The 22,569-nt window shown below is 49.3% G+C and overlaps 1 protein-coding gene across 5 annotated transcripts in view; it reads right to left on the bottom strand.

Annotated features, from left to right (window-relative positions):
• Positions 1 to 6,564: 6,564 nt before the first annotated feature.
• Positions 6,565 to 22,569, bottom strand: part of DNAJC5 (DnaJ heat shock protein family (Hsp40) member C5) — a 36,413-nt gene continuing 20,408 nt past the window's right edge. For all 5 annotated transcript variants that reach the window (XM_072878743.1, XM_072878742.1, XM_072878740.1 and 2 more), the window contains 4 exons: positions 18,934 to 19,070; positions 16,315 to 16,528; positions 14,510 to 14,681; positions 6,565 to 13,744 (listed from right to left, as the gene is read on the bottom strand). In XM_072878743.1, coding sequence (XP_072734844.1) covers positions 13,641 to 13,744; positions 14,510 to 14,681; positions 16,315 to 16,528; positions 18,934 to 19,040 — 597 coding nt within the window. In that variant the 5' untranslated portion in view covers positions 19,041 to 19,070 and the 3' untranslated portion in view covers positions 6,565 to 13,640. The remainder of the gene's footprint in view (positions 13,745 to 14,509; positions 14,682 to 16,314; positions 16,529 to 18,933; positions 19,071 to 22,569) is intronic.

Raw genomic sequence — 22,569 nt, 5'->3', positions numbered from 1 at the left:
GCTCCATCCACCAAGGGAGGAAAACCGCGCTCCAGAAGCGCGCTTACACTTCTGAAGTCAAGTTTTCGTCCGCATGATACCAGGCGATGAATCGCTCGGAGGTGCCGGGGCTGCCTTCCCCGGGCAACTTCCGAAGGAGCCACCGGTGCCGGCGGGGAAAACTTTCCCTGGGAAATGAAGCGTTGCAGGGCTCAGGGCCGACCCCGCACACACGTGTGCGCCCCGGCGTGCCCCGCTGCTGCCGACACACGTGGCCCCACAGGGACCATGATGCTCCGTGGGGGTTTCCAGGGGACTGAGCGTGGATTCGTGTCCGAGCGCCTGGAAACACGTCCCGGTGCGATGCGGGAGCGGGGGGCTCGGCCGGCTGGTCCTGCCGCACCCCCGATGGGCCCCGTCACACACGGAGGGTCGGTCATGCACACGCACACGCGCACACGCACCCTCACACCCCCTCATCTCCCAAACACCCCCACCCCTCCCACACACAGAAACGCCCCTCAACCCCCCCTTGTGCCCCCTTGCACACGCAGCCCTGCACACACCTCACACCCCCATGGACCCCCATACATGCCCCAAAACACTCGCCCCCCTCCCCCCCACGTACCCCCGTGTACCCCCAGACTCTCACTGTCTCACCCCCGTACCCCCATGTCCCCCCAGACTCGCACCCCCACATACCCCTGTGTTCTCCCTCAGACTCACCCCCACCTACCCCCGTGTACCCCCAGACTCGCACCCCCACGTACCCCCACGTACCCCTGTCCCCCAGACTCTCCCCCCACGTACCCCCGTGTACCCCTGTGTGCCCCCCAGACTCTCAGCCCCACGTTCCCCCGTGTGTTCCCTGAGACTCTCCCCCTACGTACCCCCACGTGCCCCCACGTTCCCCATGTGTCCCCCGGACTCTCCCCCACGTACCCCGTGTCCCCCATGTGTCCCCCGGACTCTCCCCCACGTTCCCCGTGTCCCCCATGTGCCCCCCGGACTCTCCCCCATGTGTCCCCCGGACTCTCCCCCACGTTCCCCGTGTCCCCCGCCCCTCCCTCCCGCCGCGGCCGTTCAGCACCGCGGACAGCTCCCGCCGCCCCGGCCCCGCTACTCGTCACGTGGTGGGGGGGGGGCCGCCCCGCGCCGCCCGGCTATAGCGCGGTCACGTGGGTCCCGCCGCCGCCCCTATATAGCGCGGAGCCGGGCGGGCGGGCGGCGCGGAGCTGCGGGCGGAGCGGCGGTGAGCGGTGAGCCCGTCCCGTCCCGTCCCGTCCCGTCCCGTCCCGTCCCGTCCCGTCCCGTCCCGTCCCGTCCCGTCCCGTCCCGTCCCGTCCCGGGGATGGGGGGGGTCCCACGCCCGGGCTGGGGGTTATCCCGTTTCTGGGGGTCCCAGGTCCCGGGGTCCCGTCCCAGCGGCCAAGGGCGTCCCATGCTCGGGGGAGACCCGGCCCGGAGTGGGGGGTGTCCCATCCCTGGGCGGGGGTCCGAGCCCCGGGGGGATCCTGTCCTCAGGAGGGCCCTGTCCCAGGGACAGGGGAGGGGATCCCAAGCGTGAGGGTCCCGTCCCGGGGGGGAGGGAGGGGGGGCTCTGTCCCCAAGGGGGTCTCATCCCCGGGGCGGGGGGGTCCCCCATGGTGTGAAGCCCCTCGGGTGCCCCCTGACCGCAGCAGGGGGCATATGGGGGTCCGGGGTGGGCGGGGGGCTCTTGCAGGCGTCTGGCCCCGGAGCGGCTGCGATGCGGGTCAGGATGATTTCGGCTGCCTCCGTCCTCGTCCTGCTCTTCCTGCCCTCGGAGACCTGCTCGCCCCTGCAGTGGCCCCGGGGCCCGTCCCGCAGGCTGACCCTGGCTCCCCAACCCACCTGGGAGCCCTGGCCGGGAACCCCACGACCCCCGGTCCCCACCGCCGGCCTCCTGCCCCAGAGACTGTGCCAGCCCCGTGGGGCAGAGCCCACCCCGGCCCCCCGCACCCCGCGGGCGCTGCAAACCGGCAAGAGGCGAGACGGCAAACCCAACTCTCTGGATCTCACCTTCCACCTCCTGCGTGAATTCCTGGAGATGTCCCGGGAGGAGAGACTGGCCCAGAAGGCGCTCAGCAATAAGCTCTTGCTGCAGAGTATAGGAAAATGAGGGAGGGTCGTAGTGGGGGGGGGGGGGGAGGAAAGGAAGGAGACCGACCCCATAGCGAGCGGCCATGGCGGAGCGGAGAAGGGGGGGGATGCTGCTGCCCAGCTGGGGGCTGGAGCCATGCCCTGGGACCCCCCCCCCCACACGCACACCTTCCTCGGTGGGGTCCCCGTCGCTGCGTCCCACGTGTTGCTCTCGCTGTTGTGCATTAAAGCTGCCCTCGTACCTGCCCTGCTGCCCGTGCTCTTGTGCTCCCTTTCCCCAGCCTTACATGGGGGTGGCAAAGGTGACCCTTTCCTCTGCTCCCCCGGAGGGGTTATCGCAGATTTCGAGCCCTCTCGAGCCATCCCCTTTGCAGACAGGGGGTTGGGGAATGCTTGGATGTAGCAACCATGGGTATGGAGCATCCTTTCCCCCTCCCAGAAGTGCTCAGTCCCAAATCAGGTCTCCCCAAAACCACCGGAGCAATCCCAGATGCATTCCTGGGTGACAGGCGCCGGCATAAAGCGCTCTGAGTGGTGCAGCTCACGTCTCTCCCGCCCGAGGAACGAAGTTCCTCGGGCGGGAGAGACGTGAGCTGCACCACTCAGCAGCCACGGGAGCACGGGACGCACATGCATGTGCATGCAGACACACGTGTGTGGAAAAAAACCACCATCAGCTGCACAATAAGGTTGCCGTGGCATCGGAGGGGCTCATGGTCAGTCCTGCAAGAGGGTCTTGAGTTGGGTGGGACGTGGCATGGGTGGTCGTGTCCCACCACCAGCACATCGGCAGCCTGTGAGGGCTCGGTGTCAACCGTGAGCCCATCAACCATGCAAATAGACACCAGCATCCCACAGGGACCTGAAGGTCCTTCATCCTCCTCATCCTCCTTCCAGGGCTGTGCTAGCAGCAGCTCCGGTGCCGGCAACCAAAAATATCCTGGAGAGCAGTGCTGGGTCTCTCAAACCAAGTTTGATCTTCTCTGAAGCTGGTGGTTACATGGGACAAAGCTGCTCCTCACGCTGCTAATGCACTGTGAGCGCTTTGTGGGCTGCGTGGTTTGTTGGTTTTTTTTTCCTCTAAAGGTACATTTTTCTCCCATTATGAGAAAAAAAAAGGTAAGGGATACATAAAAGCAGTAATTACTGCAAGGAAAGGGAGGCACAGTTTGTTAAACCAGAGGCAATCACACACAGCCTGAGGCAGCCGGAGCGGCTCAGAAGCACTTTTAACCCTCTCTGGAAAGCTGGGCCCTCACTGGGGGTCTGGGACCGGCTGAGCTGAGACCCCCAGACCTGGTGGGAGGAGGAGGAGGAGGAGGAGGAGGATGATTTCTGCTGCTTGCAGGGTACTGGGTGCCAGCAGCAGCCTAAGGCAGGACAAGCGCTTGGGGGTGGCCTGGGACGCTAGTGGGGGACAGCGGGTGTGCGGGTCCATCCACGGGGGCTGTAGGGGACGTTTCTCTCTGGGAGGTTGCGCTGGGGACAGTGGCTTGGCCAGGCGCTGGTGGCTCCTGCCCCGAGAGGGATCCGGCACCGTCTTGGGTGCTGGCAAGCTCCGGCTGGAGCAGCCCCGTGTCCTCCGGCCACAGAGCTCTCCCGGGGCAGACACGGCTTTGGCAAACGGGGTTTGCTCCAAGCCCCAGGCTGGGAGCTGCGCCCCGAGACCCAGCCAGGGCTTCTCCTCCTCCAGCGTCTCTGCGAATGGCTCCGAAAGCTGCCGCTTCCCGGCCTCGCAGCAAGTCTGCGCCTTTTAGTGTCACAGCTGGCAGTTTGGGACAAGGTTTAATGAAACCTGAGCTTGGTGGCTCTCGGAGGAAGACAAACATCCGTGTAAGAGCTTTCCCACCTGTGCATCAGCAGCGAGAGCATCGCAACCCCCTCCAAGGGCTCCCGGCCCCCTCCCTCCTCGCGCTGTCCCCCGCACTGGGGCATGGACCCTCCATCGCCTCAATCCCCCTCCCGCAGACGCAGCCCCGTGCTCAGAGCGGCCGTTTCCACCGCAGGCTGTGTGGGGACCGCTGCCTGCCGGCCCCTGCCTGTGCCGCCGGCGTGGGGCTGAGCTGCAGCGCTGGGGCGAGACAGAGCCGAATTGGGTTTGGGGAAGGCTGCCAGGCACCGACCGTCGGGGCAGGAGGGTTTGCTCTGCGGCATCTCCGTGGTGAAGGAGGAAAAGTGTCCCAGGGGCCACGCACAGAGCCCTCTGCAAACCACGGGGGTCTTTGGCGTCCCCTCCCCACAGCCAGCTCAGCCGTCCCAGCCCTGGGTGACCGACCGGGGGTGGGCAGGGGACGGGCAGGGTACAGACAGGACCTCCGGCACCCCGGGGACGTCGGAGAGGGGCCAGTGAGGGAGCTGCGACTCGTGGGGTTAGGACAGAAATCAAGCTAAAAGATCAGACCGTGCTGAGACGAGCGCAGGGAAGGGGGTGCCGCGGTGGCGGCACGCCGATGAGGAGCACGTGCCCAAATGAAACAGCTTTGATCCGGCTTTGTGAACCCAACCTGGCCTGCCCCTGCCCCTGCCCCCCAGCCTGGCTTTCCCTGGGGTCTTCTCTGCCCCAGCAGCTTTTTTCCTCTGCCCAGCAGCGCCTTTTCCAAGTGGGGCTGCAGCAGCTCACGGTCGATGAGCCAAACACCGGCTTTCAGCAAAGGGACCGCTCCAGCCCCGGCTCCGCATCGCTGCGTTCTCTCCTCCCCTGCCCAGCCGCCCTGCAGCCCCTTCCTCTGCGGTGCCACGTCCCCCAGCGCTGGGGACAGCTCAGGGTGGTCCCCAGAGCCCGGAGAGGGACCTGAGGCTCTGGCTCTCCTCCTGCTCGTCCGTGACCCTCCGGGCCAGCGTACGCGGTGCCGAACTTCACTCCTACGGTCCCCAAGAGCGCAATTTCCAGCTTGTGCCAGCCGGGATGAGCCAAGGACACGCCGCTGGCAGGCAGAGCTGCTCAGCGGTTGGCACACAGGCAGAGCGTCCTCCGGCCACCGTTTGTATTTAGGATTTTCAAAGTGATGGGAAAGCGAAGGGAGCAGCGGGCCTCAGCCATAGGAGCAAACAGCCCGGCTGCGGGGTGGGAGCCAGGAGCCTGCCCACGATGAACGGCCGAATGCGGGTACCAGCTTTCATCCTGAGTTGGGGTGAAGATGAAATTCCTACACACAAGTAGCCCATGATACAAACCCCAAAGTGACACGTGAAGGGGTTTAATTTATGAGGGGGAGATAGCCAATAAAAAAAATAACCAACAATCTCCAATAGAAATTGTCACTTTATCCAAATAGCCAGAGCCCCCAGGCTTCACCCCTCAGCACCCTGCAGGCAGCACGGCCAGAAGGTGCCCGATGATGGGACGCTTTTTCCCAGCAAAAGGCAGCCGAAATGGTCCCTACTCGGATGTTTCCAACCTCAGGCTGCCAGCGGGAGCGTTTTACTCCCTGCGCCCTGCCTGCGCTCCTGCCAGGCGTCCCCAGCCACGGATAACCCACAGCAGGGCTCGGCTCTCCGCACAGCCGCCCAAAGCCACCGACGTGCCCTGTTGCGGTGGCTCCGGGACACGACTCGGCTTTGGCACGAGGGGAGGGCGGTGGGAGGCAGCTGCCCCCGGAGAACCGTCCTGCAAGGAGAGGGGTTGGAGCAGGACGGGGCGCAGCCCCCGGCTACGCCGAGGCCATGCCCGGGACACCGGGGTGAGTCCTGCCGGTGTCCAAATCGTGCCAAAACGCCATGACTTTGTGCTTACCTCCTTCCGGTGGATTTCCATCAAATGCAGAATTAACCTCTTCAAACTGACTGACCCCAGGAAGGCGTACGGGTAATAAAAGCCGCTGGTGCCGCCCTGCAGCGCGGGCAGCCTCTCATCCACCACGGACCCAGGACTCGGCTTTACGCTGCCTCGGTCCCCACCTTGGCTTGGAAACAGCCTTCGGCACGTCTTTCACTCATCTTTGCTTCTGTCTCTCCACCGGCAACACCAGGAGCAAAACCAGTCTCCGACAACATCAGCTTCTTCAGAAAAGGGCATTTTTACTGCCCACAGACAGACCTCCACCGAGGCCGGAGCAGCTGGCCCCTTCCCTGGCGCCCTGCGATCATTTCTCACACCGCCTGGCAACTATAACTTGAATTTAGACCCCAAACGCCTGCCACGGTCCAGCGTCATATAAAGGTCTTTGGCCTTTAACGCTCAAAAACTGCTGGGGACCCCATGGCCGCTGCAAGAGGGGGCAGCCGCAGTCCCTGCGGCGGGGAGCCCGTGCCCATCGCTCAGAGAGCTGAGGAGCTGCCGGGCACCGCGATGCGCCCACCCGGGGACAGCGGGAGACAGGAGACGTCCCACCCGACGCTCCCACGTCCCACCCGACGCTCCCACGTCCCACCCGACTCCACAGGCAGCCTCGCCGACCCTTCCTCTCGTGACGAGTTCCAGCGTGCCGAGAAAGAAAGAAAAAGCCGATGCGCATTTTTCTGCATTGAAAACATTTATTTTACAACCGTGGTTTCAGATAACTTAGCAATCTTTATTTTAGTTTATACTCAGACATACAATACACAAATTACCATGCTAAAACATAAAATAATTCCTTCTGCCGTAACTGCGTGTATGTACAGGAGCTCAGTAGTATCGAGTGTTACAATCCACAAAGTTCGGACAGCCACATCTACTTACATACAATTCAAAGTATGGTCCTTTGTAACATAACAAAATATATATATGTCTATATTATAATTGCTTTTCAGATGCATTTATACTTCGATTGTGGTTTGGTTTTTTTCTTTTTTTTTTTTTTTTCAATTTTTTTGTCTTTTTTAAAGATGGGCTCCCCCCGCCCCACCCCGCCCGAGTTGAAGTACAGTGCAAATGCAAAACGCGTTCTCTCCCGGCATCCCCAGCTCCCTCAGGCTCCATAAAGAGGCCAACACAACCAAACCCCACGATGAATTACTTAGTTCAGGGCCTTGCTCACATGCAAAATGAATATAAACCGCCTCGGATGTTTGTGATAACACAAACCAAACCATCCACACCCAGCCCCAGGAAAGCGGGCGAAGGTGGGGACGAGCGGAAGGAAGGAATGTCGGCGATCGGCTCAGGCGGCACGCATCCAGGCGAGGAAGCATCGAGTGTTGGAACTTGGCAAACCTCAGAGCTCATCTACCGTGACGGACACAAACAGAACTTCAAATGTGTAAGCAACAGAGGAATCCCCCCGAGATTCCCCCATTTCTGCTGTGAAGCAGAACGTTCTGCCCCGGTGTTTTGTACACCGGGCAACAGCCCCCGGAACGAAAGGCCCGAGGAGGGCCGGCTGCGGGCTCTACCCGATACGACTAGAAGCGATTTGGTGGTACTCGGGCGTACGCTGGCCACCGTCGTCGTGCCTTTACACAGATCACCGCCTAACTTCAGTTTTATGACTTGCAGTAACTCCAAGTCCTTACGAATCCAACCTGCAAGCGCTGCGAAGTGAGGAACGGGACCGGCTGTGCAAACACGCCACGCCGCTCGAGTGTAAACTCACTCGAGCAAGGAGGGGAAGCCCTGGGGAGTAGAAGGTTGCTCTTCCTTCTCAAACAGCACAGCTCTCCCACATGTACTACCCATTTATTTATACAACAGGATCCCTCCACCGTTGCCTTCATCGGTCACTTCACCCGACAGATCTCGTTTGGTTTTTTCCTGCAGCCGAAAGGAGAAAGCGCAATTCTGGACACACAAAACTCACACCTTCCGCTTGTCTGGCTGAGAGTTCATCGCAGGACTTTGAGCCAAATTTCATGTTTTTACCACCAAAGAAAAAACAGCAGCAGGTACGAGGTGCACGCCTGTTGTATAAATATATACATATGTGCATATATACATACATACACACACATGATGTTGCAAAGCAGAGCCCAGAGCGGGTTTGGACCTTGCTCTGTGAGCTGGCGAGTCCCACTCTGGAGAGTACAACGTGGTGAAAACTAGCGTAAGGAAAACACCCAAATCAACGCGTTCTAGTACACCTCTAGCAATGAGCGCATCGACCACATTTAAAACACCCCACGTGCCAGCCCGCACAAGTCCAAGTCATTCCAGAGACGGCCCCTTGCCCTCCTGGCTACCGGTGGGTTTCCCTTCCTTCCTCTGAAGGAAAGCTGGAGCAGGCAAAGCCCAGCTCCGGCCCGGGGACAAGGGGCAGCTCGCAGAATTCAAGTAGATCGTTAAATTTTTGGAAGGGTACGACAAGCAACCGCTCAGACCGCAAGAGTAACACCCACGTGGCCGGCTGTGGGGGAACGGGGGCAGAGAAGACAACAGCACTCGAGAACGAATGGCCATTTTATATAAGAGCTTCCTCTATACATATAAATATATATATATATATAACCACCAGAAATTCCCAGCATCTATCCTTTTAACAACAAAATTAACCGTGCATGTAACGTCGGCATTCGATTTCCAAATGAGGGTTTGTCTTCCAGATTTATGGCATTTGGCTTGTGCAAACGTCAAAGACAGCCAGCTTCCCTCACGCAGCTTCCTCTTGTAAAGAAAGCATCTTCTTGGAGGGAAATGGGAATTTCAGCCTTGCCGAGTCCCAGATAGCACGTGAGCCTCCCAACGCAGGACGCGGAGCAGACCACAGTTCTTGCAGGACTCGAACGCTGACAAGTTTCCTGCCACCTTGTTAGCTATCAGTTACATTTCTTTCAAGATCTTTTAAGCAGTTGTTGGTGTAATGATACTCTACAAACTAGATGATTTCCACTATGATAGAGAGATGCGGCATCAAATAATTAAGCGTGTTAAGTTTATACCGACCTTACACTATAAACACTTGTACTGGGGGGTTACGTTTCAGTGCTCTAAGATTAATGCGTATTTAAACAGCATCCAGAATTATTAACACGAGGTGGGGGCTGCAAAAGCCTCCCTGACCACCTTTGCAAGAGTCTCCTGTTAAACATGACGCCAATATCCAGTCGCATCGGGTAGGAAAACCTGCAGCACAAACACATTTCCTAAATTATCTGGAAATGCCAAGAACACCGAAGGGCACCGGACAGACGAAGGGCACAAACTAGTTGAGAAAAGCGGGTAACCTCTCTCCAGGAGTGCATACGGTACAAATGCTCTGACGTAACCCCCCCAAAAAAGCACACAGGTGTCCCTCTACAGCACACAACACAACCGCTTTATGGATGGGACAGGAATATCTCTTCAGGCAGGCTCCTGCCCTGGTTACACCTGTAGTGTTTATAAGCTGACACGAAGGGTTTTGAAAACTGCACTCCCCCGCCCACAGCACTGCTGCAGGACTCGGTATTTCTCCGCACCGTGCTCAAGCCTTCCTCCTCAGCGGGTGTTTCTGTTCAGACTGCAGGCTGTGCTCACCCAAACCTCGAAGAGCATCACATTTTAAGAACACTATGAGCACTAATATCTAAAGCAGTTTAAAAAAAAAAAAATTACAAATCTAAAAGTAAGACTAAAAAGGTAACATGGCTCTAAAACATCACTGCATGGAATCCGCAGAAATCTACACCCTATCAGACGCCACTGAGGCTTACATAAACCAATTTATATACAGATAAATATTTAAGAATGTCCTACAAACATCACTAACAAAATGAAACTGGCATTTAACGGGTGCAATGCCCCTTCATTCACTTCAAGTGAAGCGTACAATTCGTTGTACTACAGTGCGTTGGGGATTTCCCCATCCCCGGGGAGGACGGGGCACCGCAGGTCCAGCACCGTCCTTCTCCAGCAGCTCGGCCGCGGCCAGGAGGGACGGCACCTGAGCACTCTCTGCAGCGAGGCAGTAGCTTTCCCTACTCACCCTAAGCTACGAAGGGCTCTCCACGCAACACAGCTCGGGAATAAAGTCAGTGGTCCTTGGCACCAGCCAGCGGAAGCTCTCCAGACCAGATTCTCCCCGGTACTCCTCCTCATCAGGAGGAGCTACAAGTGCTAAGAAAATCGGTGCTGAAGAGGTTCGATGAGCTAGATGGAGGTGGCCAAACTACCGAAACGGAGGGCTCAGGCAACTTGTAAAAAAATGATACAACTTTTAAGGAAAAAAAAAAAAATAAAATCAAAGCTCAAGTTGTAATTCTGGCAACATGCTGAACAGAGATCAACAGTGCTCAGGTTTAATTTTGGAAGGAAACATTCTGCATGTAAGCCAGGTAACGAACGCTATGCTGCTGCAGTTCTGGCAGGGACACCGCAGCTCCGTCCGCCCAAGCTCGGAACTGCTGAGTGATCTTCTGCACCAGACTTTTAACCATAATTTCCAATACAACTTTGCATTCACTAGGATTCAACTTGGCCATTTTGAAGTGCAACTCGTGTTAGAGCCCGGGATACTCTTGTACCTTACCTACAAGAGCAGAAAAAAAGTGGGCATTAACCTCCTTATCTTCCCATTACACAAGTTTTGTTTGAAAGAAGCAATGTTTAAATAGCTTTCTTATATAGTTCAAGAAGAACTACTTTAATAGACAATAATCTTAAATTCAGAGATTAGAGAGTAACAGGGGCAAACTTAAAACAGTTTCAAAACCCATGAATATTCATCTGAAAACGCTTTTTCCCGTCATTCCCTGTAACTGGGATCTCGCAGTAGTTTCCCTTGGAGCATCTAACATCATTCTGGCAGGTAACAGCATACAGACTAATTTACTAGTCACACACCGCCCACAGGCACAGCTGAAAGGAAAGCAGTCTCTCTCAAACCCATGCCTTGCTAAGCAAAGGACTAAACCAGCACGTTCAGCCTGCATGTTATCTTTTCCCAAGCAGAGCAAAACACGGATAACGGCATCGCCTCTAACCCTCATTTGCTGCCCACGTTTCGGTTCCGAGGTCAGGAGCCTGCGGAGCGGCTCCAGGTGCATTACACACCTCCCCGCAGCCACAACCGCCCGCCAGCCTTTCTAGTTCAGTGGAAGCAGCCCAGAGGGGTTAAGAAATACAGTGTTATTCCAAATTAACACCGATGAGCAGCCCCCGACGTCAGGGGTCACAGCTGCTCCGCAGTGGAGCAACAACTTCGCGCTACGAAGCAACTGGCTTCATACTACCCATATCTAGCTGAGCACGGGGACGCGGAGTATGACAAACTACAGTACAAGGGAAACAGCCTTTTCCTCATGCTACCAAGTCACTCTGATCAACTACGCTCACTTACAAAGCCAACCCCCCCCCCCCCCCCCCTATTTTTTTATTTACCAAGACCATAATTTGCACAGATAAGGGCAATTTTAACCAGAGTGTTTTAGGGGACAAAGCCTGCAGATATTCAAGCATATTCCAGCGTGCAATTCAACATCAAGAACAGGCTTCAGGCAAAATCTACAAGGACAGCCAATGTGACATTATTTTTTTAAGCCTAAAAATTGCTTTTCATTCCAAGGGGTCAAACAAAGACTTTAATTAAATAAGGACCTCAAGCCAAACCACACACGACTGTCCTCAAGGCCAGCCAAGAGTTTTCCAGACAGAAAAAGTTAAAAGTGTCTTCCAGCAAACCACCAAGTTGCAGGGCTAAAAGGACAATCGACAAGGAAGAAATGACTTAACAAGTGTGCTACTGAAATCTAGCCAGTTAATTAAAAGTAACATTTCTTTTTGAATTTTTGGGACCTGATGTGGTATCACAAGCATGCTTATTCGCAACAAGCTCACATGCAGGCAACAAACATCTGCTTGTACCAAAGCTACAGGGAAGTCTGATTTTGCAAACATCCCTCACTTAGCACCGAGACCGTGTTACGAACGTTTTCTTCTACTCAGTATGTTTAACACGGTTTCACGTCAGATTTTACGTGCTCCATCATTTTCAGCTCATGCAAAGATAGCGTGAAAATCTATTCACAGAACGATTCTCTGGCAGGAGAGTCCCATTCATTTTCTGATGGTTTTCTTACAGATCGACAGCGCTTCACCCCGTTCAAAAGTGAGACCTGATCTTGTAAGAGAGCAGCACGAAAGACCTCCACAGCAAACACCGGGTGGAAGGCTGTAAATAGCCTCTCAACAGAAACAGGTGAAACATGAAAAGGGGAGATGAGGGATACAAAGGACAGTAGAGGCATTGTGATATAAAACCATAAAGATCAAAATTAAAGAGGCTGTAATTAACGGCTAAAAGTGCCAAGCGTAGGTTCTCTGGTAGCTGTTCTAGATCCTGACTCCATACCGTCTAAAGCAAGACAATTAACAACAAAATATACCAGCAATTCAGCAGCTGCCTAAAATGCTTTTTTAACAGTTAAATCTCAATAAACCACAGTTTCTAGAGCAGTATTCAAACATGATTTGGTTTCAAAATAGTACAGGAAACCTTTCAGTGGTTTCCCCATAGTTGTTCTGAGGAAAAGAAAAACACTGCTGTAAACAAGTTTAAATGCAAGACAGTGTGCAAATTGTACAATACAAACACAAAGGTGTTGTGTTCTGAAAAAGCCATTTAAGTACTCCACAAAGATGTTCATGAGAAAATTAAAGCGCTAGTGTGTTATAAAAGCTTTAAGAAAAAGACACGTAGTACCCCATTTGTCCATTAGAATCTCAAATTATTAGAACAGATTTTTAAAAAACAATTTTTTTAAACCTTTATGCTGTTGCCTACTGTCTGCGTTTTACTTGCTCATTAAAGACCAACTAACCAGTTTCACTTTAAGATTCTCATGCATTCAAAAAAGCTTCACTATTTGGTCTTTAGCATTTCAGAAAAACGACTGAACTCAAACCAAAACAGAATTGTGCTTGAAGTTACATCCCACCGCCACCACCAAACAAGCCCATTCACAGTTGGTTTCGTGACAAACTACAGTTTGCGGTTACATCGTCACTGAAGATCGCCTTACACACACAGAGCTGTTCGTCAATTCACTGTTCAAGGATTGGAAACTCCCCCTTCTGATTTTTCAAGGTAGATTTATTTAAGCTGAAAACCAGCATTAAAAAGAATTCCAGCTCTGCAAGACAGGCAATTTTTTGGTTCTTGGCTTAGTAAACTTGCTTAGGTAACAACGCTGGAATAATAGAATTGGTTTGTTGCACTCAAATGAAAATTGTGAACTTCTAAAGGTCTTCGACAGCTCAGCTGTATGGAAGAATGGTGGCTTCTGTGAAACTTTTTCTTTTTAAATCTCATTTTTAGGCCAGTACCACTGCTTAAAATGCAGAATGTCTCCATCACACTTATATTGTGACAACTCAATACATTACACCACAGACATTTAACATAACTCTATACATGCTATAAAAAAAAAACAGGAGGAAAAAAAAAAAAAGGAAACAAATAAGACCGTAGCTAAACTGCTTTAAATACTGCATGCTACAGCACTTCACGTATCATCAAGATACGACACTGAAAGGTGACAAAAGGCTGAAGGGATTACAAAATATTTTCGGCAGGTTGGAAAGCTGCCTTCTTACTGTGGCAGAATTATTCCCCCTCCCCATTCTCTACTTCTAATGTTCATGATTCTAGTGTTGAGTTGGCCATGTATTATTTTTTTTTTATCCATTCTAATTACAGTGTTTCCTTAACTTAATTAAATCCATCAGTGTGGTAGCTGGGGTGAGAGTCAGCTGTGAGCTGGGTCGTCTCTGTGGCTGATGCTGGCTGTATCACAATAGGTGCGTCTGAGGCCTCTGAAAAGCGAAGACAAAAGGCTTAGCACACCAAGGAAAAAACAACCAGCATTGTACGTTTCGGTGAGCATAAGTTACATCTCCCTACAACGCTTTGATGACACAATTTTACACTCCTCTAAGAGCACGATGTTAATTTATGGTTTTTCAGTCTGCACACAATACCATTCGACTCAAGGCGACATGTGGAACATTTATTATATTTCCTTCTTCATGTAAGAGCAGCTGATCCTCGCCCACCATTCAGCAATGCCTGTTAAAAACATGATCAGAGCACACACCTGGCTCTACAATTTTTTAAATGATCGGTTTAATTCTACAGAAATAGCATTATATCTTCATAAACAGTATTAGATATAGCTACTAGGGTAGCAGTGCCGTTTTCTTTACGTCTGACGCAGTTAACAAAACTGCCTTGACACCCCCTTCCTTTGGGGTAAAAGAGCCCCTTTCTGGAATCACATGTGTCTGGCTGGTAACGTCACTCCAGCCACGTGGGAAGGAAGCTAAGCGATGGTGACCTACTGCTCTGACGCTGACCCCAAGTTCAATGAAGACCCTCCGGCAGTTTTCAGCAACTCTCTCTCCAGTGTTAGCGTTACCCACGTAACTCTCGTGCCACAAGTATTCCCTCGCCATCATCTACAGTCCAAGACCTGTGCTGATCTCTACAAAGCAAGCACTGCTCCTTAACCAGCACGCTAAGCACTCGGTCAGAGACTGATGCCACGGGCATTCTAGAGACCTCACAGTGTTGTTACCTACCCCTTTCATCTGACTGCAACTGTGCCTCCAAGTCCTCTGGAGAGACGTAGTATTCCTGCTCTTCACCTTCAGGAGGTTTAGGTTTACACTTCCCACAGCAACAATTACAGCAGCAGCACAGACAGCAACAGCAATAGCAGCCTGTAATGAGCCCACAGACCACGAACAAGGCCTGCAGAGGACAGAAGACAAAGAAATATTCATAACCTGTGCCTACCACCCCATGACCACCGAGTTTGTGAGGCTCAGATATGGAAACCAGAGACCAAAAATACAGCAAGGTAGAGACAGAACTCACTAGCTACAGTTTTATACTTCATCACCAAGATATTTTTAAATATATGTGCAAAACCAGCTATGGCTATCAACATTTTACACTGAGGTGAATACTGCCAACCTGGTTTACTTAAAGAATTCCTACAATTTAAGCGGATTATTCTGCTACATCTGGAAGAAGATACAGGTCTGAGAAGCGTATCTGTATTAAAATCCAGAGGTACAATAGTTTAGGACAGATTGTAGCTGACGCACAGGTTGCGATGTACCTACAGCAGGGACTTCGACCTACCCAAGGCTGTCGGCGCGGCTGCAAAGCTCACCGTACTGATGGTCGGGGTGCTGAGGTGAGATGCTACCAAGATGCGAGCAAGGCAACTCAAAGCTGGCCAAGTCTGCCAGGTGCTTATCACAGTGACGACGGGCAAAATTAAAATTTTCATATAGGTCACTGTGTAATTGTTTGAAAAAATAATTTTAAAAACAGCAAACCAGCACGGTGACGTAACTATTCTACTGGAGGGGAACCAAGAGATGGAGGCAATGCTGGCAAAGGGTAGAAAAAGGAACCCATGAAATTAAAACCTTCTCCTAGTCTTGGAATTTAATCAGCCATAAAGCACTGTGAACAGTGTCATGTCACTAAATAAGTAAGTTGGTGCAGTTATGGTTTCATACTTTAGTTTCAAAGTCACACTGTCTTTTACTTCTGTGCAAGCAGACTGCAATCACATGAACTTCAAAATGCAAAAACCTGGACAACTTCAGTATGAGAAATGTGTTATGTGTGATGTATAGGTTTTTTGCACTTTTGAGTAAATGTGGCGATTTTAAAATGTATTAATTAAAAAGATAGAAGCATATTACACTTAAAAACAATTTGAGTCCAGTAAAATACAGTAATTCCTTGGTACTGGCACAAGACTCCTAGAAGGCATCTATACAATAATTGTTACGTCTACTGCATGCATGCGATACTTCCAAACAGCTTTTTGCACGCATTTGTGAGGAAACATGAGCTCGCAGCATAATTTTGGTATACTGGTGATACTCCCGCTGCTGCACAAGAAACAAGGATGGGCAAGTGGACAAATAACCTGGAGTCTCTCAAATCAGAGAAGAGCTGAAGAAGTGACATTTGTTCAGGGAAGCCTCTGAGTAAGTTTGTAAGCATACTTCTAAACAGGATCTCCTGCGTGAGCGCAAGGTCACGGTCAGGACTCAATGTGCAAAATCATTTAGCAGGTGTTACCAAAGAGAACAGCCCCCAAATCCTCATCACTTTTAAATCCACTAGAAGGGTCCAAGCTTCTCTTAGTAATGTGAGCCTTGCTTATTAGGCCTGTAACACTGAAAGATAGTAGAAAAATACTTCTGGACTAGAGATTGCAACACAGTAAAATAAGGTTAATTAGCAGGTGTCAGAAATGCAGCAATTTCCAAAAGTAAAAACAAGCACAATTATCAAATGGAGCTCTTTAAGTTTTAAATGCTAATCCAGAATAAGTTCTCTTTGTGCTTTTATTTACCTTTGCCCACCAGCTGGATAGCACGAAGTATGTGTTCACATTTTCTTCACCAAACTGTTCTGCTACATACAGACCCAGAGAACCATACTTATCGTAAATGTTTCGCTTTGTGGCATCGGTCAATATTGCGTGTGCGTTATTGATCTCTTTAAATTTTTCTGCTGCCTCTGGATTATCAGGGTTTTTATCAGGATGATATTTCAATGCAAGTTTCCTGCAGAAAGAAAAAAAAGAGATTGTTATAGATTAAAAACTGGGATTTGGGTTCCTGGTTTTTGATTTTTTTTTTTTTAATTCCGTAGCCTGTCACTCAAGGGAGACTTTCAAGTTCCAGTTGGTTTCCTTCATCTGTGATTCAACTTCCCTGATGATTCTTCCTTAGATGATAACAAAATGCTACAGTGCTGCCTAGCTTAGTTCACAGGATTGACTTCAGACTGCTGGATTTGGCTCTCGGAAATCCAATGGAAAAAAAGAGAGACATTGAAGAAAAGTAGTACTCCTTTTTACCCCTCAGCTCCGGCAATTTCCACCAGTAAAAATGTCCACCACCTGCTAAAGCAAAGACCAAACTAATAGAAAAAAAGATGCACCACAAGTCTAAGATAGAGTACCAATGACTAAATAAAAGCAAGCTGCCACAGCTAATCTGCAGTGTCTGAATGCAAAAATAGACAATCACTTGTGGTTAATTTGCCAATTCCTGTGCAGGAACAAAATACTTTTCAGTTCAAGGCTTGCTAGAATAGAAAAAGCTTCAGAGTTTCGAGATATCAGGAAATCACAACATACCTCCCCTAATCACGTTAGATCTCTTACAACTAAATGACAGCAGTTTATACTCCCCGGAGATCTCTGAACATAGCACAAAAAAAAATCAGATTAAGCACTGATAAATTTGCTAGTTCTGACATGGCCCAGGCTATTTATAGAAATCAGTAGAAAGAAGTAGCCAAACACCTCCTCATAAACAGGAAAAAAATGGTGGTTTGCCATTTGAGCCATTTGCGCTCCCAAGTAGAAAAATGATACAGAACTGTATGCTAACAGTTCTCCTCCTCCAAAAAAGGTACTTGTCCTCCTACATAAAATTACCACAAAGTCCCATATTTGAGAAATACACTAGAAGCCTGCAGATGTTTACACGACAGCTTTGCAGTGACGAAATATTTAGACAAACATAAAATAAAGATTTGTGCAAGCACACATTTGGACGTGCACACAAGTATATCACAGCGTTCAAACAATAAATTGAGTGTGCACTTGAAATACTCAAACTGTAAATTATGCTGCTTGGGTAAATAACATCCAGGGTTGCCCCTAACGCCCTAGCCTCAGTGAGGACTGAAATAACCACAGCTTTTATAATTGGAGGGAAGTGATATAAACCTGGAAAGGGCTTAGCTACTCTCAGGCTGCAATAGATAAATATTTTTCATTTCCCATTTCCTACACGTACACGAACCCCATAGCCCACAGGCCGGCAAAGGATGTTCAAACGGAATAAAAACAAGAGGTGTCAGTCCTCCTTTTGTAAAGGAGCAGCAGAGGAAACAAGATTAGATGAAGGTTCAAGTAAATATGAAGCAGCTACATTTGACCCTAGGATCTAGTTGGGTCTTTCCTCCAAAGGAAAAACTGTTGCAGTTTTTCCCCCCAGGAAGGTAAAATTATTTTCCAGTTGCTAAGGCTTGAAGATTACCGATTCAAACTTTCACTTAAAGGTTTTGGGAAGACACAGGTAATTTTTGAGAATCTGTGGATCCAGATTACTCATAGACTTCACCATGCAGTTGCCATCAGTATTAAAACATAACTTCGAAAGGGAGAAAGTTTTGATAAATGTTAAAGACTGAAATAAAGTAACTTCCACAATGAGTATCCTCATGTAAAGATTACTACTGACCCCTAGTGTAATGTTAAATACATTGCCACTTGCCAAATAGTCCATGTTCAGGTGAAGAAGCAATTGCATTTAAGCAGATTTGGGGGGAATGTGGAAAGGGAGGCTGTTACAGGACTCTCTCTTGTTTGTTTTTATTTTGTCAATGTGAAGCCATTTCATGTGTCTAACTAAGCAATGAAATAAAGTGAAAAATCCTCTTTTAAAAATAGTAACTCCACACAGAGTAAGAAATTTTGAATGGATTTTTAGAAAAAAGTTATTGTTGATACTCAGTTTTCATCTTTATTTGCGTCTTTAATCTATACCTTACCGTGCCAGAACTGGAAATGATGGACAAAAGGGCAATACTGCACACCTCCAGCCTCTGTAAGCCAGACACAAGGCTACGTAACATGAAGAATTTAACTCTGATCGCACTGCCTTAAAACTCTGTTCAACTTTAGACCTTTCAGAATGATACTGCATATTTGAGAATTTAACTTACTAGAGATGAGATGTAAAAATTTAACAGCACTTACATACAACGCCTAGGCAGGTTTTTACACCAATTTTTGCAAGAAGCAACCATGTTTTCACCTGGTTTTCTTATGTGTTTTTTTTTTTTGCAAAAGGTTTAAATAAACCAACTGCAGCCCATACATAAACATGCTGTCTGTTGAACACTTAAAGCTATTTGTGCTATGCGGCAACAGGCATAAAACTTGAAGCTTTACCTGTATGACTTTTTGATATCGTCTGAAGTGGCATTCTTGTCCAACCCCAGCACGTGGTATAACGATTCTCCAGAGGTAGAGAGCGAACGTTGCCTCTGGTCTGCCATCTTGAACTAACGTGAAGAGAGAACCGGCCCCTGCCAAAAAAGAGATTAAGAAATGCTTAAACAAAGAAGAACACAGACATCGTTAATACCATCAGCCTCGAAACCAGAGTTTCCACGTGAAAATTCATCTTTTATAAGGTTTAAATGTGCTTTGAAAAGAAAAGGCTCTTAACATATGTGGAATTTAAAAAGTTACAAAACTCAGTGAATTATCAGTGAAGACAACCATCACATTTTCAGCACAACCCCAGGCACCCTAGAATCACTGCTGTATATACTCAACTCTTCTTTCCAAAAACCCAAAATCAACAGCTGAGGTATAGCTAGAGATATGTACTACATACACGTCCCTAAAGCTACTTCATCTTCTTTCTTAGTCTTAATATTAAGGTAAGTTATTTGTGATAATACCTATAAAAACAACTTAACACGGACAGGTTGCTATTACATTGAGGCTGCCTTTTTGCACCACACTTGCATAGGAGTAAGCAATTTCATTTGCATTTTCAATTGTAGATGTTCTGTTGCATTAAAAAAAAAACCAAAACCAAACCTCCACGATCCTCCCAAAACCCCAGGCTCCCATCTCATCCCTGACACCAGGTCGAGCAGAATCCTTTAGACAAAATCCAGTCTGACTAGGCCTGTGCATCCCACTATGAAAGAGGGAATGCCTGCCCACGCAGAGAGGAGGAGATCTCCCCTCTCGTAATTTGAAGTCGTGGATCAAACACTTAACATGTGTTCTAGTTAAAATCATGCTACTTGAACGTGAATTAACCTCCTGCTCCAAATTCAAATGTGAAAGACCCTAGAGGTCTCCCCTCTGCCATGCCACCGACAGATATGGTTATGTCCTCTAACACGCTGAGGAGATTAGCATTTGCCATTCTTTAGCTGCAGAACTGCAGCAAGGATGAGCATCGAAGAGAAGACTATTGGCTATTTTTGGATTATGTCATTACAGTTAGCCTACAACAGATTATGTAGTCTTTGAAAAAGATATTTAAAGCACCAGACTTTTCTAATTTAACCCTTTCTCTTATATAACAAAGTTAATAACTTCAGCTTTTAAAAGGCTACATGAGAGAAATACTCTCAGACACGGCATCGTGCACCGCCTGGTTCTCGGCACAACCTCCTAGTGTTGATACGCTTCAGAAGAAACACCGTTCTGTTTGTACCAACACACGGGTATCGTCATGCCTGTACAAGCGTGACTAGGCGGCGAGGACGGGGATATGGACATTACAACCTTCTCGTTCATCTCCGAGCCTACTGTTAACTACTCTTCTGCATTTGGCTCCTCCAACTTTAGATTAGTTTAACACCGGGCACTATGTCTTTGACTGGAATACACCAACTAAACTAACAAACTCTCATCCAATTTCCTTCAAGTCGTCATTGGCAGCTCTGAGAAGTTTAATTAAAGGCTACCTACTAAGGAAGCTATGTATTATTATTAATAATAAAAGGTCTAAACCCTAATGCTTTGGCTAAGAATTCAAAAAACACCCCAAATCTGGAAGGTGAATATGTGGGTAGGGAGAGAAAATATTTTCTTTTCTTTTAAAGGATACTGTTCAGCTACCAAAAGGTTTCTGTAGGAGAGGAAAATAATATCGAGTGCTGCAAGACACAATACAACCGATTCATTTATCTGGGCACAATCTGATTCAGTGAAAGGAAAAGAAAAATATTTCAGGAAAGAAAACCCACATCCGGGAACACACCAGGCACAACCCTCCGCAGCTATGGGTCAGCCTGGCCGCAGCCTCCCACCCCCTCCACCCCAGCGGTCCCGCTGCTGAGGTCAAAGACTGATGATCCTGACGTCTATCTGGTAATCTAGCTAATCGCACAGGCCTGCTCCGACCGCTGCCCTGGCTCCCCCGCGCAGCTTCTCCTGCTCTCCGACCACGACCACCACCGCTTCCTCGCAGCCTCCCTAGGACGCTCTCCTGCAGCTCTATCACGCCAGTCACCCGTTAGCAGCATCCAGCCAAGGGGAGTGTGTCTATCACTATTGCTCTTTGCCAGGGACCTGTGGGATTAATCTGAAGTCAGGAGGGGGGGGGGAGCATCCTGGTTGAGACTGTACATGTTAATTTAGCTCTTCCAAAGGTATTGCTTCAAACTGGAGCTTCAAGGGCATTATGAACATTTGTGTCGTTTAAAGTCTGTAGCTCTATTTAAGCGTAACAAGCTTCCTTTAAAATCAATCCAACGTGCCCTTGGTGCACAGATGCTGCAGATCACAGGTATACACTATGTTCTGCTTAATAAAATCTCCACTGTTAAGTTAGGGCCAATTTGTTTAATAAAAATGAATTAAATTTGATCCAGGCGATGTCTATCAGTCTTCAGGCTGCCTGTCAAGAATAAAGACAGGCGTAGGAATAAAATTCCACACTGCTGCAATCTTTAATCGCTTCAATCTGAACAGTTCAGGGTATGTGGAGTTCGGTGTAATGGGGTGCCTGTTTTTCAAAACTGGTATGAAATGGACACGCTGGCCTCGGCAGAAGAGCGGAGGACAAGGTGCTAATGGGAATTCATCTGGGAAGCTTGTTATTTAAGGGAACAGAAGACTATTATTACCAGGAACACAACCTTTGGCTTTTCAAATATGAAACAGACAATAAAGGTGCAAGTTATTTAAGTTCAGAGTACTTGATAAACCAGGATATTATCTATCCCACTGCTTTCACAAGTGGCTCTAATTCACAGTACTGAAAGCTGCTCTGTATTTTTTAGAAGTGTTGCATTCAGCAGCAACAAGCCATCTGCTACGTATTCTAGCCAAGCAGGATGCCCTGAAGAGGTTTCTCTCAGAAGGCTCTGAAGAAAGGTAATCCCCTGGATTAAACAGCACAGTTTTTAACCATCTGTGTACCAGAATATCCTGCGTTAGTCAGCTTTACTAGAAAATGCAACTGTTTTCAGCATTGCCAGGTAAGTATAATTGGTACCACCTTGCTGAAAAGACTTCGATTAAACATGATAGGTCATATATGGAAGCCAGCCTTAACATTTTAAATACATAAACTGTAAACTGAACCTTAGAAAGACTAATTTTCTTTTTAGCTTTCCAAAAGAATCCTATCAAGTTTCATCAAACTGGTGATACCTTAGTTTCTGCCAGGTTTGCCGACCCTTTTATAAGTTGTATTTACCTCATTAAAATGGCAAACTATTATTACAGCCGAGAAAAATGAACAGTTCCTCTGCCAGTTTAGGGAATTAAACACTGACAGAACATGCCAATGAATGCCAGCACCAAAAAGGGTGACAGATCCGGTGGCCAGAAGCTGGCAGGGAGGACTAAAGCTTTATCTGACCCTGCTGCAAGATGCTGCAAAGAATTTAACTGGAAGGGGGCAGCAGGGGGGGGTCAACTTCTCCAAGAAAACGTGCTTCACGTGTGGCAGAATGGAGGGTGGAGGTCACTGACACTGCTCGCACAGGGAGCGGATGCTTGTAACAACACCGCACCGCAGCTGTCAGATCCCTGCTAGGAGGAACCGCC

The sequence above is a fragment of the Ciconia boyciana genome, chromosome 14 (genome assembly GCF_034638445.1).
Source record: "Ciconia boyciana chromosome 14, ASM3463844v1, whole genome shotgun sequence".
In the NCBI taxonomy this organism is placed as follows: domain Eukaryota; kingdom Metazoa; phylum Chordata; class Aves; order Ciconiiformes; family Ciconiidae; genus Ciconia; species Ciconia boyciana.
Note: the sequence above shows the minus strand (reverse complement) of the source record. Positions and strands in the feature narration are given on the sequence as shown.